The following is a 23,279-nucleotide window of genomic DNA, read 5'->3' on the forward strand; positions in this document are numbered from 1 at the left end:
TCGAGCAGCGACCATCATTCGAGTAGCTCGCTCTGCACTCTCTCTTTTCAGCGTTCTCTCTATCGTTCTCTCTCGTGAGCGAGCGAGGGTATGTTTGTTTATGTTGCGTCTCGTTTGCGAGCTGTCAAAACAGGACCTCCAGGAGAGTGGGGCGTGAAGCGCGGAGTTTCTCGGCCGCGCGCCGCACAGATTATTGATTCGGCGACCGGCCACCAGGGAGGCGTTGGACGGCGTATGGCGAATCCTAGTAGCCTAGGAACTGGTACACCGCTTGTGGTCGTGGTAACCGCGCCGTCTCGCTCTCTCTCTCTGCTTTTCTCTGTGAAAAATGAAAAAAACACTCGAGAGAGCGAACGACGACCTGCGCTAATACGTCACGGCTTGGGACTTGGGACGCTAATTTGGCTGAGCTTGCTTTCCTCCCATCCGTTCGTCCATCACGGTTGTCCGGCGGCGGGGTCAGAGAGTAGGGAAAACACATTGTTGCATTTGCATGCCCGTCAGCTGCTTCTCTCTCTCTCACACTCAGAGCGTTTTCAGGCCATTTCCACGGTGTCACGTTGCGGGCGGTGCCGGGGGCACAAACGTGCCTTTGGAATGTTTAATGAGCTGTCGGCAAACTGGCGGCCCTTGACCGCACTGTTGCTCCCGCTCGTATGAATTTGATTTGCTTCGCTCACTGATTTATCAAATAAATCTAAAGCACGGCATCGCGCCCCGGGATAATGACATTTCGTGTTGCTTATCGGCCGCACGGCATCTTTCTTTCACACTTGTTGATCGTTTTGAGCCAGCAGCATACCGGCCGGTTGGTTGATCGGTGGGTGATGGCGCACTAATTGAACTCGACACCCACGAAAACACAGACACGCACGGCCCGGCGGCCTTGGTTATGCTTTCTGCTAGTACTAACAAATACATTTATTATCAACAACTTTGGCATAAACTTCATATCATCATCAATTCATCTCGTTCGTTCATTCGTTCGTTTGGTTTCTTTTCCGTTTTATTCCCCTCTGTTCTCGGAGCTCTGTAACATACTAGGCGCCTCCATGTCGATAGTCCGATAGGTTTGGCCAAAAAGTATCGCACAAACAACAACAACATACAGGTAGTGCACACGAGAGTGTGAGTCTGTGTTTGACTGTGGGGTGAGGGTTTAAAATGGGGCTACTGGGAACTGCGGACGCAAAAGGTACCGAACTATGCAACGGGGAACGTGTTGCTTCCGTGTGTCAGGGGTTGTGATAGTGATAGAGGGAAACCTAAAAACGTTAATCGCCTCAGCAGCTTTCCACCTGCTAACAACATACCTCGACACTCCGTTTCTTCTCCAATCTTCGATCTCACTCTTTGCTTGCTCTCTCTCTCTCTCTGTTTTTCTCGTTCGCTAAGCTCGGTGTGCTTTTCATTATTGACCATTCGCAGGTTGTTGTAAAGAAACGAACATGCGACCGCACTGTTCGGTTGAATCGCGGAAAACCAAGGAAAATTCTCATCTCGTCTGCCCCGCCGGCGCTGTTTCTCAAACGGTGTTCTTCCCGGCGTTCGTCCCGCGTCACGTGTGTATAAATATACTTTCCTCGCCTTTTGCGCCTAGCCTAATCCGAAAAAAGTGTTTTTTTTTCAGCCAATTGGGTAAAATTAAGGCACATTTTTTGGTTTCTCTTGTTTTCTCTTTTTGTTTGATTTTTCTTCTTCATAAAACGGCTTGCCTAGTGTCCCTTTTCCGGTTTCCGTGTCGTGTGTGTTCCCGGCAAACCGGATGTGGTTGAATGCAATCTTGCAACCAGCCTACTAGGTCATTGACCGGTGTGCTTCGCGAAGGCTTTTGCTCGAAGGTTGCGCGGGAAACTCGAGCAATCCAAAGCTTTTTCTTTAACCATTCCTCTCTCTATTTCTCTTTCTCTCTCTCTCTCTCTCTCTCTCTCTCTCTCTCTCTCTCTTTCTCTCTCTCTCTCTCTCTCTCTCTCTCTCTTTCTTTCTAGTACAATTTGGTGATGATGGTGGTAGTGGATTGATTGAAACGTTTGACAGCCGCCGCCTGCTTCAATACTTTTCTTTTTGGCGCGAAATTTCGTTTTAAAATCTACTACTATACTTTACTAAAAACATTTAAAAAAATATCCTCCCCTGTCGTGCGGTTCTGGAAGTAATAGGAATGCTTTTAGGGACAAAACTACTAACATAGACAAATGCGCGCGTCATTTATGCTGCTTCTGCTGCTTCCGCAAACTGGTAGCACACATTAAAACGCATAACATATTCACTATTTTCGGCTCGAGCGTTCTGGACTACCCGGCAAGTGATTTATTACCCCGGCGTGTATGACGTTGGTCGAATTGTTGCCGCCTACAGTCAAGGGGGAGTGTATTTGTGTGTTTTTGTGTGTCTCTGTGTCTGTGTTTCGGTGTGGCTATGCGATAAGCGATAAAATTGTCCGGATGGAAAGGTTGAAGCCTACCGAGACCCCTCTAAATAATTGAAACATATCCGCCATCGTTCCACACCGCGCTGCTTACAACAAATACCACACTGCCCTCTTCTTTTCTTGGCACAGCATCCACAATATTATCGTGCTGCGGAAGAAATCAACCGAAAGCAACAAACAACCACTTTATCACGATCGCCGCGAGGCCCCTCTTGCTCTTCTCGCGGCTGGAGCCAGACAGGGAGGAGCACAGAATTGCAGACAGCAGTTACTCCTCAAAAAAACTTTTGAAGAAAAAAAATAGACAGCGAAAAAACAAGAAACTATTACCGCGCAGTCAGCAGCAGTTGCTTGGGTGACTACTTTGAGGGGGGATTCCTCTGTTCGCCCCCTCTCCGCTCCCTTATCTGCTGCCTTATCATGTCTCGTTCTAATTGCTTTGGGCACAGGCCCACCCCGCACGGTTCACGAATCGGTTTGAACTCCCGAAACACGGGGTAGGTCGCGACCGTTGCCATAGGTACACAAACTCTCTCTCGCTCTCGCTCTCTCTCTCTCTCTCTCTCTCTCTCTCTCTCTCTACCTTTCTTATGAGCTATCGATGGATACTAGATCAATCTATCTGTTCTTTTATAGTTAGCGCTCCTCTCCTCATCAGCTTGTGATGCTATCAATCAAGAAGTTTTGGAGGCGCGTCTGCTGCTCAGACACTTCCGGACTCGCACTGTCGTGTCAGCACAAAACACGAACACTTTAACTCGTGGGATTCAGTTTGGGACATCCATGGTGGTGGTGAAACGTGTAGAAGGTTAATTGAAACGTCGTGAGGATACTTTTAACGACCGTGCGATTGTGGATTCCAGGGCGCAATCGCAATCCAGAGAAGAGAGTAGCCCAGCTCTGCAGCTCTACTGCTGCTGGTGCTGCTGGTGCTGCTACTGATTCCCACCGCTACGCTCCGATTACGCTACAAGAAGGCACTGTTTTCGTAGTTTTCGGTTACCCGGAGGAGCTGAACTCCTCGCCTGCTGCGTTGTTACATTTCGACCGAAATCTCCATCGACGAGTCATCACCGTGCGAGGCCTGCCGCTTCAAACCGGCCAGTCCACCGGTGCGCTGCTGCTGCTGCTTGATGCTACCAGCACGCGCTCCACCGGAGGGCATGTTAGAAACCGAACTGTTACGGCCACGCGACGCCACACTCGGACCAGCTGACTCATTCTCACCCGCCTCCGAATCACCACCTCGCGATGGACCGCGTGTATTGTAGTGCGATGTCTGGTACTGCGAGTTGCCCTGTTCGGCGCCCCGGTTGCAACACATACGTTCCAGCATCTGCCGGTAGCGGGGATGATTCATCGCGTAAAAGTACGGATCGATTGAGGCCGCTATCTTGGCGAACACGGCCGGTAGCATCGAGTTGAGGGGCGTCAGGTAATGCTCGTACCCGAATACACCCAGCATCGCGACCACCGCGTACGGTGTCCAGGCGATGAACCACAGCCCAATAATGCCGACCACAACGCCCGCCAGCTTCACCTCCGTTTTGTTCTTCGTTTTATTCGACTGAATGCTGTTGGCGTTGACCACCGCGAAGAGGATGCGGGCGTAGCAGTAGCTGATGATGAGCAGTGGCAACACCCACGCGCACACAAAGTACACAAACATAAACACACGCGCCTTGTACGTGCGATCGAGATAGTCGAAGCTGCAAGCGGTCAGAAAACCCTCGGCCGTGTACCGGCTCAAACCGATCTCGAGGGCTGGTAGACCGGCGAACAGCAACCCGTACGCCCAGGTGAAGGCGATCGTGATGTAACACTTGAGCTTGGTCGTCGAACGGTTCGGGTTGAGCGGAAACACCACCACGTTGTAGCGATCGATCGAGATGACCGTCAGTGTTCCGATGGCCACGGTACCACCGATCGCTCCCATCAGTGCGTACACCGTGCATCCTGGAAAGGGGGAAAGAGGGAGAAAAAAAATACGAAAATGGTTATAATTATTTAACGCAATCGAGCGTAGGGGACGGATCCGCAGCTTACCGATCGAACCGAAAGCCGGTCCCTGATAAATGCTGTTGTAAATGAACAGCGGGGCTTCGAGCATTATCAACAAATCAGCCACCGCCAAGTTCACCACCAGGTAGTTGGCAGGTGTGCGCAGGGAGCGATATCTGTTGGCGCAAATTCATAGGAAGAAAGATAAAGAGTTCCATTTAAGGGGTTAGTTAAGATACGTTTCTTGGTAAAATGACCGAGCGCAACCGCGTTCAGCGAATTCGGGAATGCGATTGAGGTTTCTAGAAACTAAACCTACGTCAAAGAGAAATGATAAACAACACTCAAGGTTATGCACTTTACAAAACTCCTCGTTTATTGCGTAAGATCTTGGCCTGCTACGAGTACATCAGCTGCATACCGATGGCCTGGAATGCTGCTGATGACGGACGATGTACATTTTTCCACCTTAGTTGGCTCTGAGCCAGCGGTAGCTCGTGGGAGTGCGTAGGGACAATTAGTAGGCGTTTTTTTGTGTCAAATCCCTGACCTCATGGTTCCACGGAGGGAATGTATCGACGACGACCCGTAGTACCGGTTGGCTAGCGGAAAGTGCGTCGCTCTGCGCTCGCACATCGCCTGTTGGAGTTGTAAAAGCAATAGTCGTTGGACATCTTGGCGAATCACTGGCCTCGTAGAGTGGTCGATGGAGTGGAGAATGCTTACCGAGTATTGTAAAGGACCTCGCCTCCTGAACGCACAGTTCGATCATAGCTGATGAGGTCGCTATTCGTTCGTGTTTCAATTCTCTTTATCACGTGATGGTGCTGTGAGACAGTGGCCAGCGACGGAGAAACTACTTGCGATGTTACATGCACACATAGATTCCCTCAGTAAATCCATTAAAACGTCCTTCATAATCTTACTAACCCGGAGGAAGTACGGTAGGCTGAAGTTGTTGGAATGGCTCTACCTTTTTTTTGGTTCTGCCAAGTGGTCCCGTTAAGTGGAACGCTCGATAATCTTTGCTTTCTTTTGTTTTTTACCGTACTCAGTTTCTGGACAGGGGTTCAGGAGGGAGGATTTTTTCTGAGCGAAATCATGTTATGTTGTTTGGTTGGGATGGAGCCTGTCACTCTGAGTCGTTCGAGATACTCTTGCACGAATTCGGCCAACGGTATTGTCGTAAAGCCGTTACGGACGGCCTCTGCGTGCATTTTAATAAGTTCTATTGGGTACGCCATTTTTCACCAATTTTCACAACCAAAGCGTTCTAGGGAATCTATGGGCACACGTAGTTCTCCGTCGCTGGACACACTGTTAAAGAGAATTGATACACCGAATTGATTTGGTTGCCTCAAGCGCTCTGACTCAAGGCAACCCCTTTTATACTCCGCAGATACTCCTCATCGATCGCACGCACACGACCACTCTCGTACGTGTGTAGCTCGTTATCAGATCCGATTTTCGCGCAAATTTCGGGGGAGAACCGATTCCAGGAAGGATTTACACCTTTTCGGTGAAATTCGATGACATTGCAAAATGAGCAAATTGTCCCGTAATTTCACAAATATTTTGTTTCTAAAAAAACATAGTTACTTGGGAATGGCGTAAAGGATTAGGACAGAAGATTGCCTGTCCCAAAGGCAGCTGGATTGGTAACAGATTGAGCTACTTATGCTGCACCTACAGCTTTCACACATACGCATGCGTGAGCGTCTCAACATTAGTTTATGTACGGCATTTGGCAGTTCGAAAAAGTTATCCCAATTCATTGCAAGTGCAAATCAATTGGAAATCTGCAAATGCCATGTAGCGCCACGTATGTACTCAATGTCAAGAAAAGAAACATAAAAAGGTCAATGTAAATTTTGTATTTTATGTTTCATAAAAACGCATGGTTTGATGAGGTAGGGAATACCATTGTATGGGCACATGTACGGATCTTCCAACATTCAAATGTATTGGTAAAAAGCATTATCTTGGGTGCGTATGCTCTCTGACCAGTCGATGAACATCATATATAATTACAGTGAAACCCATACCCTACAACCACTCAGTCCTGCGAAGCGAAGTGAAGAGAACAGACCAAGAAGTAGCAGCACGCGATTGTGAAAGTGCAGAATCACGTTTCCTATGAATCGACCTGTGGAACTTTCGTTGTAGTATGCTCCGCTTCCACGCAACTTGTACAAAACGACCATTTCTTCGCGTGAAAGGGTACATAATTGTAGGAGATAACATATGATTCTAACTACACCGGCAAGTATCATCAAAGTGTAGTAAAATTGGATAATTATCAACGAATGTGGAGAAAATAAAAGCCTTTCCCTATCATTCAACCTAGTTTTTTTTTTTAACGTGAATGCCATATTAAACTTCTACTTTTCAAGAATATTTGCTTGTATTTTAGAGAAGATTTGTTCACAACTGCATCCATGGCACAAACATTAGGAAGGCCTGCTTTCGAAAAGGTAGTTCATTTCAAGAGCGAAACGCAAAATCATGATTTCTTTCAACAATAAACGACTCTTCAAAACGAAGCATGTTTCCAGAATTTTCAACATGGAATTTATTTTTTCTTAAATTTCTCCACGAAAGGGGCGTTTTAACGCGCCAGACGCGATCGTGAAGAGAAGGGTCGATCAACGGGAGAGGCACGAGTGCAGCTCGATCCCGGACACCACTTTTGCTCGACCGGAACGAGAGTCACAGACGGACCCGGTTGGGGCATAAGCTACAGCTGGCGTGGCTCGCTTCCTTTTGCTGGCACGCTGACCAGACGCATCGCGCAAACATTCAGCTTGTCCATGGTTGGTTTTGCGCGGATGAATCAGGTGTGAGGTCTGCCAAAGATGCGGTAAGGGTTTCCACGACGCGACAAGTCATCCAAAAAGGGTCGGCGACCGGAGTAACTCATCGTCCAGGAGCATTCAGCAACGGCACTTTACAATAGGCAGCGTGCTTCAGTTGCATCGACACAATCATGCTATCCTCCTGCTTCGGGAACTCGGGCTGAAGGACTGTCATTGCCTGTCGCTGCTTCGGTGGCTACCGAGTAAGCCGGCATCGATCGGGACAGGCCGAATCCGTGTTATCAGCTGGCTCTCGGCGGCTCAGACGATGTAGATACGTTGTCGGCTTTGCTGCTGCTGCTGCTACTGCATGGCACGATGCTGATCCATCTGCTTGTTTGCCGCTCGACTAGGAGCGACGAAGTTTGACGGAACTAGGTCCGTGTAGTTTGGTATCGAACTCGGGCGAGTTCGTCAAGTGCAAAGGAGCAATTTTATAAAGCGTGCGATCCTTTAAGCACGCTGGTTTCCCGTGGTAACCGAGAGAGCTTGTTGTGTTCTGCTTGCATCATCTCGCGCGAGGCGCAAGTGACGCGTGCGGAACGTAGTAAATAGTTGGATGCGTAATGCTGCCCAAGCAAATCTGACACAAAATCCGGAACGACGAAAACTGCTGCAGTTGACCGGTGGAGGGGACCAGCGCACTCGGTGATGGCAGCACATGAAGTGGGTTGTTGGCACACGGTAGTGGTGGTGAGGGGGGGTCCTAGGGGAAGACGCACTCTCTCGGAAGCTGCATTCGTTGTGCTCATCATCGTTGACCATCACTCCCTTGGCAGCCAGCGTTCAGCACTATCGGTATCGGCATCCCAAAGTGCACTGGAAGCCGTAGAAGCTGGTTTCCGATGACGTCAGGGCACTTGGGCCCCGGAACAACGCCGAATGGTTCTACGAAATGGCATCCTCGATTCCTTTTTCTCTCTCTCTCTCACGCACACACACGTTCTCCCGTGGCACACTTCACGGGCCAACACCGGCGGTCACGCAACCCGGAGCAGCAAGTTCGTTGGCTTCCCCATGCTCCTCACCTTCCCCTTCGACGATGGCAGTCGCCGCCGCATCGCTGCAAGCGTCTGGCGGGGAAGAGAGGGCCGTGCATGGGTGTTACCGGCAGTCAGCGGCCACCAACGCCGACGATCCTGCCATACAGCTGCCACTGGCAAGACCCTGTTGGGTGGACGGGAAGATAACGGTTCCACCGGAGTCCGGAATCACGGTTCTGCCTTCAAACTGGCTCACTGATGTGTTGACCCCGTCCCACCCCCCGGTTCTCAGGGGAAAGGACGGCAAAATGGTCAATCCGTTTGGTGCGAGATACGAGTGACGAACTGAAGCAATCCATGGCGGGGGTCCAGCTTTTATAGTTAGACACTTTGGGGACCGCAGATCCGTCGCCGGTCTGTCGCGGTCACAAATACGCAGCCATTCGACTTCGAAGCTTTTGGTAGTGGTTTCTTGGCGCCCCATAATTGGTAGTGGTGTATGTTTCGAAGAATCATGCCAGCCCGTGCTTGTGTGCATGATGTGCCGGGACACTCTACCAAGCCAGTGGTGGCCGGCATGAATCAGCTGTTCACCGCTGGGAACACAATCTTACATTTGATGCACGAAACCGCGTCCGAAATTATCACTTTCTCACCTGCGCTTAAATCACCGGAACGGTATGGAGTCACTAGGTCACAAACTACGGCCTCGGTGGCCGATACTCAACGACCCCAAGGGCAATCGCTACCGTCGCCACGAACTGAATCGGTACATCGTAACCGAGTTGGGTCAACATGCGCCACACGCGAATAACAATCCTGGGATAAGCCATTTCAATGGTCAATGGCAACTTGATAAACTCTGTAAAGCAAAAGATAGCACTAAGCGGCAAGGGCTCGGCTTCCGTTCTTGCTGTCATCGAGGCGATGCTTGCTGCGATACTGACGGGCGAGCATGACCATAACAGCTGCCGCAGCCTCTACTACTCTTGAGAGAAAGGTGGAGCCTATTACGATCCGGGTGGGGAGGCACAGAAGACACAGATTTCAGACCCTCGCGCGATGATAACAGGTGTGTTCTGGATACCCCACCAGTTCCGTTCGAACCAATCAGATCGATTAGGATTGAAGGGGGTCAACCATAGGTGGGTGTGGATAAGCTAAAACAAAGAAATAAAGTGATCTTATCTAAGGGGGATTAGATACATTGAGCACCATATAAGATCAGCGGAAGGGATGAGAAGAGAGAAAGCAGCATGATTCATATTCTGTTTTTAGAGCGGAACCTTCATTTGCTTTCTTCTTTGGAAATTGATGTATGTACGCAAATAAAAATACTGTTTGCTTGAGCATATTTAGTTTGCTTATCGTTTGTACAAGCGATTAACCTAGGAATTTGTGCTACCAAAAACGCCAATTGTTCGTATTTTTCTCATCAATTTTCCCCAGTATCATAAACTATATTAAGACGCATTATGTGAAATGCATACCGATAACACCGTGCCCGCTGATGAGTCATCTTTTCGTCGGCACCGCTGTCGCGAGTATCTGTGCATTCCGTTGCGTGTGTATCGCGAGTTTTCTAACATCCCCTTTTGCTGTTTGCGCTGGTTGTTGTGTGCTGCGAACCGGCCGGCAGCATCGCCACTTCCGAATGAGAAGCTATAAAGAAACGAAAGCCAAGAGCCGCCCGGCGTTCGACTCGGCCTTCAGTCGCATCCAACAGCCCCAATTGAACAGGCGCCAAAAGTAGCAGCAGCAACATCACTAGCAAGATGGCAAACCAACTAGTCGGCACGATACCGGAGTTTACGGTCGAACTGGACGACTGGAACGTGTACTACGAGCGGTTGGAGCAGTTTTTCGAGGTGAACGAAATCGCACCAGAGAAACGGAGTGCATTTCTGATCAGCTGCATCGGTAGCCAGGCATACAAGAGTCTGCGTGACCTGTGCCACCCAGCCCTGCCCAAGGATCGGCCGTTCGAGGAGTTGTGTGAGTTGCTGCGGAAACAGTTCAGTCCCCAGGTGGCCATTTTCCGCGAGCGGACACACTTTTACAACGCAACGCAGTCCGTCGGCGAGAACGTCACGCAGTGGTACGGGCGGTTGAAGAAGTTGTCGGTGGACTGCAAGTTCGGTTCGAATCTCGAAGCCGTTCTGTTGGACAAGTTCATCACGGGACTGAGGCCGGGACAGGTGTTGGATCGGCTGTGTGAGGAGAACGAGACGCTGCGGCTGGAACAGGCACTCGACATTGCCATCAACAAGGAGTGTGCGGTGAAGGAGAGTGCCTATCTGGCGCCACCAACGGCTCCCCATTATGGTGCCGGTGGAATGCCGTTGGCCTGTGGACAATGTATCTGTGGTGGTGGTGCTAGGGGAGCACCCAGCGAGGATGGTTCGTACTGTGGTGAACAGGCAGCCACAGCACCGGCACGAAGCAAAGGTCGACCGAGAAATCGACGCCGAAACCGAGGCGGTGGAAACGCGGACGATCATTCCCGGGCCGGGGATTAGCGGGCAGGTTCGCGGGTGTTCTTGTAAGGCGTTCAAGGGCGCCAGACTTAGGATTAGGAGAGGTGGGGCTGTGCAGGATGTGCCAGGGATAAATAATGAATATCCTTCGGCAAACACTCTAGGGTATAACGCGATGAGGAGGAGTATTTATAATTAATAACAAATAATAATAAAAGAAAACATCTGCAGTATTTTAGTACGCACACAGAAACGTAAATGTTTTCCTTTGAATTTGACTTTATTCGGACGATAAAGAAAGAAATGTTATCGAAAACGAAAAAATGTTGCCTAACTTTACACAATACACGAAAAAGAGCACAAAGTAGGCAGCGGGCGAAAACAGCATAGCGACAACGCAAGTGTGCTTCCATTTTTAATCTTATCGCTTCCCGGTAAATTTCTTTATCTTTGGGGTTTATTTGGGCAAAACAAATTAGATAACACATGACTCATTAAAAGGGAAATAAATTTCCCGGCCCCGGATTAGTCCAACAGCTCATCACGTGAACAAATTGGGCGCCCAGCGAATGTGATTGCTGTAAGAAATTTGAGTTCTGTTTTTATGCAGGGAGGATATAATACATGCTGGGAATAAATCGTCCAAATTCACATGCCAAACATCCATCAATTGTATTCTATTTGCGATATCCGAAATATTGTTGCAATTAGCTTGAAAACAACTACTGGCTTACGCTACCGAGCATTACACCAAATCGCTGATTCCCAATTTTTGTAGTGATTTTTATCATGTTTTTCGACTTGCAAACGTCGAGCGAGAAAACCGGTTTTTTTCCAAAAATCCAGTTCAGAAATGCAATGGTCAACGCAAAACATGATTTTGCAACGATGCTTCGCAAGGAATGATGTCGTGGCTTTATTTTTTCTTATATCATTTGGGTTCCTTAAATGATGTCAACTGTTTATTAAATGAAATATAGCAAAGCTGTACCTGTACTTAACTCGCCTACTATATAGAAATGATGTCAATGCTTATGTTCAATTGCCGTGACAAAAATAGTCCCATAGAATGCCAATCAATTTCTCATTAGTCATTTACAAAAACACTGAGCAAGCCTTGCGTAAGTCGCACCTCATGATTATGGTGTTCAAGCAGCATTCTATTGTAAGTAAAACAATAATGTGTCCCTGAATTTAACAGACATGCGATTACCAAAAAATTACCAAAAACCATCCCGAAATTTGTAATCCAATTTTTTCTTCCAATGAATCATAATACGAAAATCACATGAACGCCGGGTTTTTCCCCGCGGCGTTCCTGGTATCGAAGTGTGCGTATGCTAGCACCATCGATCGAGCGCCCATACCACTGCACATATGCACCGAACAGCGTCAACGCCGGCATCAGCATCCTATCGGTACGAGGCCCGATGATGTCACCCTTTTTTCTCCTCCACGCCGAGCGGAGATGTCGGAACAAGCGCTAGGTGACCGCGTTGGCACCACAACCACCACAAACACTACACCAATGGAGGCGCCCAGGCGGCATGCTAGACAAAGTTTATAAATACCCGCGACGATGGCCGGCGTCCGTTCAGTACACGTTCGTACAAGTTTCAACTTGTCACGCAACCCTTTTTTCCCCCGTACCGCAATCGAAAAATCAGCAGCAACAAGATGGTTGGTCAAGCGATGGTCGGATCGATACCGGAGTTTGACGGTTCGATGGACGACTGGAACGTGTACCAGGAGCGGCTGGAGCAGTTCTTCGAGGTGAACGACATTCCGGAGACGAAACGGACCGCGCTGCTCATCTCGGTGGTCGGTAGCGATTCGTACAAGACGCTGCGTGACCTGTGCCATCCGGTCCTTCCGAAGAATCGCACATTCGAGGAACTCTGTGAGCTGCTGAGGAAACAGTACAGCCCACAGGTTGCGGTGTTCCGGGAACGCACCACCTTCTACAACTCCCGCCAGGGTGAGGGCGAGAATGTGACGCAGTGGTACGGGCGGTTGAAGAAGTTGTCGGTGGATTGCCGGTTCGGGGAGAACCTGGAGGCGATACTGCTGGACAAGTTTGTGACCGGACTGCGTAGTGGCATGATTATGGATCGGTTGTGCGAGGAGAACGAGGGACTGACGCTGGAGCTGGCGCTCGAGCTGGCCGTCAACAAGGAGTGTGCCCTGAAGAGTGAAGTGGGCGGACTGTGAGCGCTCTCGTTTCTGGCGCGGCTCGTAGCTTTACACACTAGTACCAACTAAGTCCATTAAAGCCCTAAGTGATAAGTTAACTTGTAAGTTCCCTCTAAGGCTAAGAAGCGAAGCGACTTAAGCAAACCACAGAGAGTTATGCTGTGTGTCTGTGTGCAAATGTGTATTTTAGCATCACGGTAGTCAGTGTGCATGCAAGCCCATATGTTTAGTCCTTATGTATACTAGAAGTACATCCTTCGAGAAGAAAAAAAAACGATGAAGACGATGATGCTCTTCAATAAAACATGATGATACTCTGGTGTCTCTGGCTTGAGATGCAATTTAAAACCAAACCCCCCGAGTTTGCTCCTCCTTTGCGTACAGAAGAGACTGTTCTGTTTTGAGTGTGGCGTGAAAGAAACAAATACGAATATGGTAATGATGTTATGCTGCTGGCCAATTTCAAAGGTGATTTATGTGCACGCATATATTCCGACGTAACGAATTAATATTATTGTGATGGATTACGAGGATAATCGAGTCACCGTGTGCTGGGTTCGATGGGTATTCGCGGTGTGCGATGTCTGTCGCGTTTGTGATATTAGATCCAAGAAGGCGGCAACGTAACGAGGCCATCGAGCGCACGTCTTGCCGGTTGTGGTTCTCATGGTGATGCTTTGGATGCTTTGATGATGCCTGAGAGAGGCTGACGATGCTGATGATGATGTGTTAAGCAGGCGAAAAGTTGGGAACTGATATGATTAACAAAATGGGAACATGAACAAGCAGCATGTTGCTTTTGGGGTCGTAATTATGCGTGACAATCGACCAAGAGTGGCGAAATGATCTCGTTGACCTTAGACTACAATTTCGTTGAACTACACAAGGACTGAATACAAAAACTAAATTTATGACTCAGACAAAAACATGATTTCGCAATTTCGTGCTCGGTGAATAGCTCTAGGCAGTGACGCAGAAGTATTTCATGGATGAGAGATTGCCTTAATGTGAAAAGCACAAAAAAAAACAAGCCACAATGACTCATTATGAAACAATTTTTCCTCAATATCCCACTAAAGCCACACAAATGTCATGACATTGGCGTCATTCGGTTTGAATAAGTGTGTTATTGAAAGATTTAAGTTGGAAAAAAAACAGAGAATGCAACGCATTTCAGTTAGCAACAAAACAACGTGAATCTTAAAATGACATCATTACTGATAAGCATAATGAGCACGTTTATACCAAAGCGTACCAGCAGTTGGATGCCCAGCAAATCCCAATCGTGATAAGCATGCCGGTTCCAAGTCGCCGTCATGGCGAGTAACAAGATGCAACAAGTTCGGACACGTTTCCCCGACCCGTCCTAACATGCGCCTCCATCTCTCTTGTAACGCGATACATAGACACAGAACAGAACGGATCCGATTCCAGGAAATGACACGATTACGCGCTGACCCAGAAGAAGGGCTGCTGCTGGGGGTGGTGGGCAAGCCATGATGATGCAACCCGTGCGTTAGGGTTGTGAAATCATCCCCCACCCCTCTAAATAGAGAGATAATCGAAAGGGAGAGAGCCGGAATGTGGTGTGAGTGTCATGCCATCGGCACCGGCTAGCCGGTGAAGATGAGTCACCAACCGGTCCGATCCGATCCGATCCGCTCGCTCGCTCGCTATGTTGCGCGTGTGCTCGTGAGACGCACCGTGAATGACGGCGCAAAAAATGGAACAAAAAAACAAACAAACACAATCCCAACCATCCCCTTTTCTGAGGGCAGGGGGGTTTGAAGGGGAGGTAGCGATAATGGGGGCGCGCCGGTGTGTGAGCCGCAGTATATAAGCCCGCTGGAAGGGTAGCCGCTGCATCAGAGTTGACAATCGATTGTTGTAACAAGCACAACTTCACATCCAACAACGAACCATCCAACGAAGACAACGACCCAACCCAAGCAAGTGCCGAGGCGCAGAAGCAAACATTTGGAGCAGATCATCCAGCAACAGAAGAAAGGAAGGTGTTTACGATCAACGGCTGAGACACACGATCAAGCCGGAAAATGGCGAACGAGAAGCAACAGACCACAGCATCGCTGGCAGCGAGCATCATACCGGAGTTCCACGGTGCATCGGACGATTGGAACGTGTACCGCGAGATACTGGAAGAGTTCTACCGTGCGAATGGCATCACCGGAGCGGCCCGTGTCCCCGTGCTGCTGAGTGTGATCGGCAAAACCACATACCGGACGGTGCGCGGCCTTTGCCATCCCCGCTCCCCGAAAGAGATGGAGTACGACGAGCTGTGCCGTGTGATGGCGCGCCAGTTTGTGCCGGAGGTTGCGATCTTTCGGCTTCGCTCACGGTTTTACCGTGCCGAGCAACGGCGCTGTGGTGAAAGTGTGAAACAGTGGTACGCTCGACTGAAGGCCCTCTCGGTTGAGTGTCAGTTCGAGGAGCAACAGTTGGAACCGCTCCTTCTCGACCGGTTCGTGATCGGATTGGCCCCCGGACCGGTGCAGAACCGGTTGTGCGAGGAACTGCCGGGTTCGCTCACTCTGGAGCGTGCGGTTGATATAGCGGCAAGTATGGAAGCGGCACAGCACCCGTCCGACGATGCCGAAGAAATGGTCCAAGAGTTTGCCGGAATGGGCCTTGGAGGAGAAGGTGAAGAAGGAGGTGAAGAGCGCTGTCGTCGGCGTCACCGTGGACGTTATGGACGGTTCGGGTTCCCCCATGGCCACGAAGCGATGGGACCGTGGGGACCGTTTGCTGGTGGCCGGCATCATCATCGTCATGGACGTCATCATCGGCACCCGCAGGCACCGGCATGGCATTCGGAAGCGGAAGAAATGCAACCGCATCGCCATCATCATCGTCACCATCGTCGCCACCAGCATCCAGTGGCACCACACTGGGGACCACCGGCCGGAATCTTTATGCCGGGTGGCTTTGGAAGGCCTTGTCACCGGGAGAGACCATCGCGAGGTTACGGAGGTCCTGGGATGATGTGCCCCGGATCGTCTTACGAGCGACGATTGGCAAAGAAGTGGCGCAAGATGCATTATCGTATGCGTCGTCGTCGCTCCAGCAGCACCTCGTCGAGCAGTAGCAGCAGCAGCAGCAGCAGCAGCTCTTCATCTTCGTCGAGCAGCAGTGGCAGCGCCAGCGAAACGGAACGGGAACCACAGACCGTCGACAAGAAGTGCCGCAAGCGGGACAAGAGTGAGGCAGCGGCACAGCGCAAACACCACCACGGTAAACACCATGGCCACGGGCGCCACGAACATGGTCACGGACGGCGACGCGGTCACGGTCACGGTCATGGACACCACGGACATCATGGCCACGGATTCGAAGCTGGCAACCGTCGTCAACAGCACCGCAGCAGCCGTCGACAGCAACCGACCGCTGATGAGACGCAACCGATCAACAATGAGCCCACGACTGAGCCGGAACTGATCGAGTAGAGAAGATGCACCACGGGGAACTAGTAATATGGACACGTGTAACATGAATCTATCTTAGGACTAAGCAACAAGTATTGCCATCGATCAAAAAAAGCATAAAAAACGGGGGTAAAAACATATAATCTACCAAAAAAAAAAAACAAACAAAAAATAAAGCAAAATGATGGCAAAAAAGACGAAAAAAAACAACAAAAGAAAATCCACCAAAAAGGATGATAAATCAAAACTGTGATAAATAAATCTTGTCTCAACTACACTCAAGTCAAGATGCGAAAGAATGTTATAGATAACAAAGAGGAAAGGGAAAGGGGAGCAAAAACAAGGCTAATGTTCTCGGTTGCTTGGATGCTGAAGTGAGCGAAAGATTCAACAAGTCGCCTTGCATTGCTTCTCGGTTCAGAGGCAGCAACGTTGATCCGGAACGTCAGTAAACATGGTTAACCCAACAGAAAAGGGAAGAAGCTCGATTTTCGTTCTTCGTAAGCAAACTTTCACCGCAAAACACTGGCTGCCTCGTTACTCCGCACTGCTCGCTGGGTTATCGCTTTCCGATCAAATCGGTTTGACGGAGAGAGAAGCAAAGAGGGGGAGAGGGGATGACTACATATTTGTCTACGGAACGCAACAAAAAATATGTGGAAAATCTTTCGCACAAAAACCCCTCCTTTCATGTGCTCCTGTGTTGTCCCGTCTAGTGTATCGGTGGATAAGTTTGGCCACATGCACACACACTTGTCGGAGGAAAATGGTTCAAAAAAATGTTTATCTTACTCTTAGCTGTGAAGGACGACGGTGAGGGCGAGCATCGGTATGCTTCGAAAGAGTGTGGTGAGCGTTGGAAAACTGGAGAAAAACAATTGACGGGACAGGTTGCCTTTGTTGCATTGGAATATCCGTTGGCGGGAATGGTGATAGTTCATGGAAGGACAAAACCCGTTACCACCGAGATAGTTCAGCCACCCTACTAAGCTTTTTTTCCAAAAGACGCCACATCTTGGAACGTGCCCAGCTTCGGATCGGCCTGTGAGAGCTTAATGCTAAGAAGCAAGACATTTTCATACTTATACGAGAATTTTCTTCCACTCATTTTAATCATTAAATTCCGTGAATCGAGAAAAACGAAGGAGGACACGTAACCGCACGGCTGGGGATTTAGCGTTCCGCGTATGGTGCGATCGAACAGCGACTGGTTGATGCATACTTTAAGGGGCAGACTTGTTTTTAAAATTTATGCTCCGCGGAAAAGGAGGGAAACTGGTTTTACATTTTCGATTCCAGTAACGCTGTTTCGGTCTATTTTTGGTTGTTGTTGTGTTAAAAGTTAACCATCTATGTTAACAACCATTAACCACCAATGTCGCCATGATAAATAATCAGAACTGGTATCATTTTAACCTCCCAAAACCAACGTTTTCAAACTCGGTGCACATCGTAGCATAAAAACTACAAGACCGGTCGATGTGAAAATTTTTACATATAATCTGTGCACTATTTTCCAGATAATTCCGTTGAGTTTCCATAAAAATTGTAGATACTTTTTTAAAACAATTATGTAAAATTAGTTTTTTAGATTGAATCGTTAAAAGCATCATTTTAGGATGAATTTTTTAACAAATCGCCTCCAAAATACGACGAAATATACTTGAAAAGTTGCAGTTTATTATGGCATTTGGAAAAACATATATGGGTAGATAGTTTTCTACAAAAAAATCGTCAAAGTTCGTCGTCAGTTTTTGGTTAGAATCAAAAGACTTGCTCGTTAAGCGACGAACCCGGTTTGATCATAGTGTGATCAATTTTCAGTTTCAAAAATCTGCCAAAAATCGAAAAATTGGCAATTCAGCAAAAACTCGACGGTGCTACCTAGATAAACTTATAATCTAACAAAAACATACGGGTTTGTATTTTACTAATGACGCAGCAAGCAGCTACGATGTACCTGTTCGAAGTACCTGTTCGAAGTACCTGTTCGAAGACACGTCTTACTAAATATGATGCCATGGATGAAGTTTTTAATAAATCGCCCTCAAAATAGAATCAAATATTCTTGAAAAGTTGCAGTTTAATATGACTTTCACTTGATTAAATTAAATAAAATGGTTTCTTCGCGAAAAATCGTAAAAAATAGCCTTCTTTGGGTACAAATCGGTACCCAAGGCTATCGTATCTTATCCGAATTCTTCGGAATTCGCATTCCGACCAAAACCCACCAACATCCTTTGACAGAGGGTAAACCGGAAACAACAGGACATCACGAAACACAATGGCGCTCGTATTGACCTGCCCTGGCGCCGTTGACAGGAAGTCGTTAACGTGAATGTTAATCAATGAATTACCGTCTGCCACCGGAAACCAGCGAGCGACGACGCAACGATACTTATAATAATATATCTTCATTGACATCGGCTACTCCCTTACCTGTTGAACATGAAGATGACGAGCGCGTTGCCAATCACACCGAACAGCATCATTAGGAAGTAGAAGGCGGCCAGCCCGTAATGCTCACCGGCGCTCGGTGGATCGAACTGCAGCCAGAAGGGATTGATTTTGGCCACAAACTCCGGATCCACCTCCAGCACGTACCGCGAACGGCCAACATATTGGCTACGGTTAGCAGGCAGTAGATATATGAAAGAAAATAAGAAGAGAAACCATTGAAAGAATGCGAGCAAACCTAGGTATCCTCACTCCTAGCGACACCACTGATCGGAAGCCGCCCTCCGATTCGCGTCTGTCGCGTGATTCCGTTGCTTCAGTAACGGTTCCATATTTCCTGTAATTCCGTCGAACACCGACGGCAGACAAGCCGCGGTGATAAGGACGATGTTTTGATAGAGGAATAAATTTTGATTACAGCATTGGACCGTGACCGGCAAACAGGAGGTTCAGCTTCACTGCTCAGAAGCAGCAGCAGCAGCAACAGCAGTAGACATTCAGAGACGTGGTGCTGTTGTCGCTACTGCGTACTAGCACTCCCTTGATGATATCGATACAAAAACCTCCACGCAACCAACTGCTTCGCAACCCGTGCACCACAACAACGGTGGAAACGACGGTTTATTAGACTAATGTTGCAAATAATTCCATTTCAAGCCCGAAATCTGCTCCGCCGGGCCCTCTAATGATGGTGACGGAACTCGGACAAGCTTCCGGCCGGTTCGGGCCCACTCAAGGGAATGGCGCACTAGCGCAGACGCCACAGCATAGGACAGCGTGATAACAGGATCCTAAAATACATATGCACAACCCTGATATTCCAAGGGTTCCATCTTCTTTTCTTGGGACGAAACATGAGATTTACTTGCACTCGGGACGAGTGCAGACGTGTGTAGCAACAGCTGGTTCCACAGCATGGGTCGCTAGGGGAAAACTGACGAATTTATTTTCCCATCACCGGAAAGGTGGTTGCTGTTAGCGGTTTCATGAAATTTTGCGATGAAAACGATCAGCTTTCCGAAAAGAAGCCCACAATGTCCGCACACACGCTCTGCTCGGCGTTGGCTAAGGTGCACATAATTATCGTTCGCTAAAACCTTCATTTACGGCTCTCGGTCCGCTCCCAAAGAGGGCGAAAAAAACTTCAAAAATAAATGTGCAAACGCCTGCTGTGTGTTTCATACGCTTAGAACAGGGGCGCTAGACGCGCTTCTGACGGTCCTCTCCTTAGCAACCGCATGATTTGCGGGGAAATTCTAGTACGTGTCAAAAACCAAGGCGCCTGCTGTGAGGTGTTTCGTTCCGTTACGCAAACGGCTTCCTTGTTCTCCTCGCTAACCCTCCAGTCGTAATTACCTCCACAGGAGCATGCTGTCGCTTAAATTGCTGATGCTGTTATTGACGTTGCTAACGAGGCTGGTGCTGGTGGTGACGCTACTACCATGAATATTCGTTTCATTCGTTGGTTGTATCATTTCTGTGAATGAGAGTTCACAAGAGGAGATCCGGTCAGGAGCTGAAGATGATGAAAGAACGTTCTCTATTCAGCGCTGCGGTGCTGCAGACTTACCACGATCGTTACCGTGCTGCCCGGAACTGCTACCGCCTGACTGTACACCACCCATCATCATCATTTCGGGCCGATCACCCGGTTTCACTGCAACATGGCGAAGGATGCGCTGGTCCACCATATCAAAGCTCGCGCCGCTGCTCGCCAACGTGACGGTGTACAGGAACAGCGGCAGCAGCAGCAGCAAAGTCCTCGCCACGTTGTCCGTCGCCATTTTAAGATGGAGCTTTTGTTGAATCTCAAGCGTTCTGTCCGCTGGCTCGACCTGTGGGCCGCTTTATGGGATCGGGAAATTGCGTTTTCTCCGAGGGGGCAAACAGCCAACCGTACCGTCCGTTCCCCTGTGGCCTCCGTTTGATACCAATCTGTCACGCAGCTTCACTTTTAATTATTATTAGAAAGCGAGCATTCCCTCGCTCCCGCACGCGCGCAACGAACGGGAACCCAAGGCTCTCGGATTATCCCGTCATACATAGACGTCTGGGCGTCCCTGGGGAGGGAATGTGGTGTGCGTGAGAGTTGATGGTGGAAGAAAAATCAACAGTTCCTGTGGCTTCACCGCTGCTCTACTAAGAGTATTGCAAAAGCGCGCGAACCTTCATGCTCTACGATGCGATACGCCAAGCGAGCGAGATTTCCTCCTTGTGGTCTGACTGGGTTGGCTTCTGCTGGAAGTAAAAGGCAAAAATTAAGTCCTTCATTAGTGCTGGAAGAAGCCCAGGGGGGGAAAGCTAATCACTTGCTTCTGTGGTGTATTTTCTTGTACCGGTAAATCACTTCTTTCAGTACCAGCTTACACAACTTTTGCGATTGTTTTATGCCGACCAGTGTGGGCCAAGCACTCGAAAATGGTAATGAGATTTGTCGCGCCAAGCAAGGACCAAGTGCGTTCCGTATTTGACACCGGTTGTGGGCGCGAACCAAGAGCGCTTAACGGAAAAAGCGGCATTCACCGGTTTGAGCCGCTTCCGATTGCCGGCCGGGACCGTCATGGCGACGGTGGCATCTCGAGCGGCAGCGGATTCCATTCTTGTTTTCGTTACATCCTGTGTGCTCCTTGAATTTCGAATTTCGAGCCCCGGTCGAGCATTGCTAGAGGACAGTAGGGTCACGGGATGGGAAGGGAAAGAATGGGAACATTAGGATGATGTTTGCTGGATGGAATAGTTTACTCTCGAGCGCCACTTCTCGACACCCTCGCTGGTCGCTGGTTAGCAGTGGATTTTTTTTTTGGAAAGCCCTGAAATATGCAAAACGGATTCGTCCAAATCGTCCGAATCACTATGGCAACACTTGACTCGAAGGGCGTGACTGTGACGAGAATGACGAAGACGATTCGAGTTTGAACGGAAGCAGAATTGTATAAAGATGTACCGAGGACCGGACCTTCTCCTTCTTTACTTACGGTATTCATTCAACGGCACTCCCCTGTGCCGGAGCATGAATTTTTATGAGTCGAAACAAACGATTCTTCTGGTTTTGAACTTGTATTATTCCACAAAATCGTTCCCCCAACTGTGAATTACCGTTTTACGAATGATAAATTCCAAACAATACCATGCGGCGTGCAGCTTCGGTCCCTCGGATGCAGCGTATCCTGCATAATTTGTTCCCACAGCATCCTGCGATGGTTCACGATGGTTGGTGTGCGCTCTGTCTGGACCTGACGTTACATGACATTACAGTACCGTTCGTTTCACAATTGCTCGCCTACTTCCGGTGTCACAATGAGATGCTAGCTGATTGGAGAAGCCGTTTAAAAGTGAACGATGGCCGGCTGTCCGTAGTACTCCGGTTTCGTAATGTACCGGCATTCATCATGCGAGGGGGCAGCTCCATCCTCCTCTTTCTCTGTCACTCACAAGATAAAGACAGAAGTTCGTTCGGGGTCGATGCTGGTCTATTATTACACGCCGGCCCTACTGCCGACAAATAGCCCTTTCAACAATGGCTCACACGAACTGCAGCTTATGGTTTGGACATCAAAAGATCGGGACGGTCCCTCATTTTGCTACTTTCGCCCGACTGTCTTACTTTGCATGGTTAATTGCAGAATGGCTTTAAGATGGAGTTTGGAGATTTAATTGGTACACCTGGACTGGAAGCGTCTAGTTTTAATAAGTCTAATTACTCGCAGGACCACTGTGCGGACGTGCCTAACTACTTGGCTGATTGCGTTAACACGGGGTCTTGTCGCCGTTAACTTGTTGTCTGTTGTCTGTTGTCTGATGGCCTCGACCTGCCGCCGAGCGCGTTCTTCTGAGCGGCACTGCGTTACAGTGTTTGCGTGAACCGTACCGAGACCAGACCGTGACCTTCGTTCCGGATGGTGAACTTCTAGTTAGAAGTTTTTGGTGAACTTGAGCGGGCAGCAGCAGCAGCAGTAGCAACAGCACAGGTCCTTTATTTGACACTGTTGTGCGTGGGTTTGCGGGGATGTCTAGATCAAACGCGGATTTCGCGGTGATTGATGGTCCGATGGGCGACAATCGCGAGTCGGCGGAAGGTCGCGCAGCTTCTAGAAGAAGCTGGAGGCTCGAGTTATCGAGTCTTAAGAAATCGATCTCGTCACCACCAAATTCGGTCGACGCGGAGCCAAGGGCTCTCTATTCCGCAACGAGCCCGCCGTCTGGTGCGGTCACTCGCTTGAGGGTGCTTGCTCGGGCGGCAGACAGGCATACTCCTTCGGCGCAACACACCTGGCACCAGCCCCAGCGGCAGCACGCATCTGTGTCAAAGAAAACTTGCGTCGCAACCAAGTCGCCACAGTTCTGGAGGGCAAATTCGAGTGATCTCGCAATTGCGCAAAAAGTTTTGTGTCGCCACGAACAGAACTCGAGTCAAATCGCTTCTGACAGAAGGTAATTAGACC

At 49.0% G+C, this 23,279-nt stretch overlaps 5 protein-coding genes across 8 annotated transcripts in view; 3 read left to right on the forward strand and 2 right to left on the reverse strand.

Annotated features, from left to right (window-relative positions):
- Positions 1–947: 947 nt before the first annotated feature.
- On the reverse strand, positions 948–20,621 carry LOC126575368 (opsin, blue-sensitive). Its single transcript, XM_050236027.1, has 5 exons — positions 20,408–20,621; positions 20,194–20,314; positions 18,820–19,005; positions 4,478–4,608; positions 948–4,387 (listed from the first exon to the last, which is right to left on the reverse strand). The coding sequence occupies exons 1-5, from the start codon at positions 20,619–20,621 to the stop codon at positions 3,468–3,470; spliced, it is 1,572 nt and encodes a 523-aa protein (XP_050091984.1). The 3' UTR covers positions 948–3,467.
- LOC126575374 (uncharacterized) lies at positions 9,951–11,006 on the forward strand. The gene has a single exon (XM_050236041.1). It carries the CDS (start codon positions 10,046–10,048, stop codon positions 10,787–10,789), a length of 744 nt encoding a protein of 247 aa, XP_050091998.1. The 5' UTR covers positions 9,951–10,045; the 3' UTR covers positions 10,790–11,006.
- LOC126575375 (uncharacterized) lies at positions 12,333–13,293 on the forward strand. Its single transcript, XM_050236043.1, has one exon. It carries the CDS (start codon positions 12,425–12,427, stop codon positions 12,956–12,958), a length of 534 nt encoding a protein of 177 aa, XP_050092000.1. The 5' UTR covers positions 12,333–12,424; the 3' UTR covers positions 12,959–13,293.
- Positions 14,695–16,662, forward strand: LOC126575370 (hornerin-like). Its single transcript, XM_050236029.1, has one exon. The coding sequence runs from the start codon at positions 14,995–14,997 to the stop codon at positions 16,399–16,401; it is 1,407 nt and encodes a 468-aa protein (XP_050091986.1). The 5' UTR covers positions 14,695–14,994; the 3' UTR covers positions 16,402–16,662.
- A 345-nt stretch (positions 20,622–20,966) lies between the features above and the next one.
- Positions 20,967–23,279, reverse strand: part of LOC126575372 (SAC3 domain-containing protein 1) — a 33,565-nt gene continuing 31,252 nt past the window's right edge. For 2 of the 4 annotated variants that reach the window (XM_050236037.1, XM_050236040.1), the window contains exon 5: positions 20,967–21,075. The gene's annotated coding sequence lies outside the window, so the exon portion shown is untranslated. Of the gene's footprint in view, positions 21,076–21,374; positions 21,500–23,279 lie in introns of those variants that run through there. The other 2 variants (XM_050236038.1, XM_050236039.1) reach the window with 2 other exon arrangements.

The sequence above is a fragment of the Anopheles aquasalis genome, chromosome 3 (assembly GCF_943734665.1).
Source record: "Anopheles aquasalis chromosome 3, idAnoAquaMG_Q_19, whole genome shotgun sequence".
Classification (NCBI taxonomy): domain Eukaryota; kingdom Metazoa; phylum Arthropoda; class Insecta; order Diptera; family Culicidae; genus Anopheles; species Anopheles aquasalis.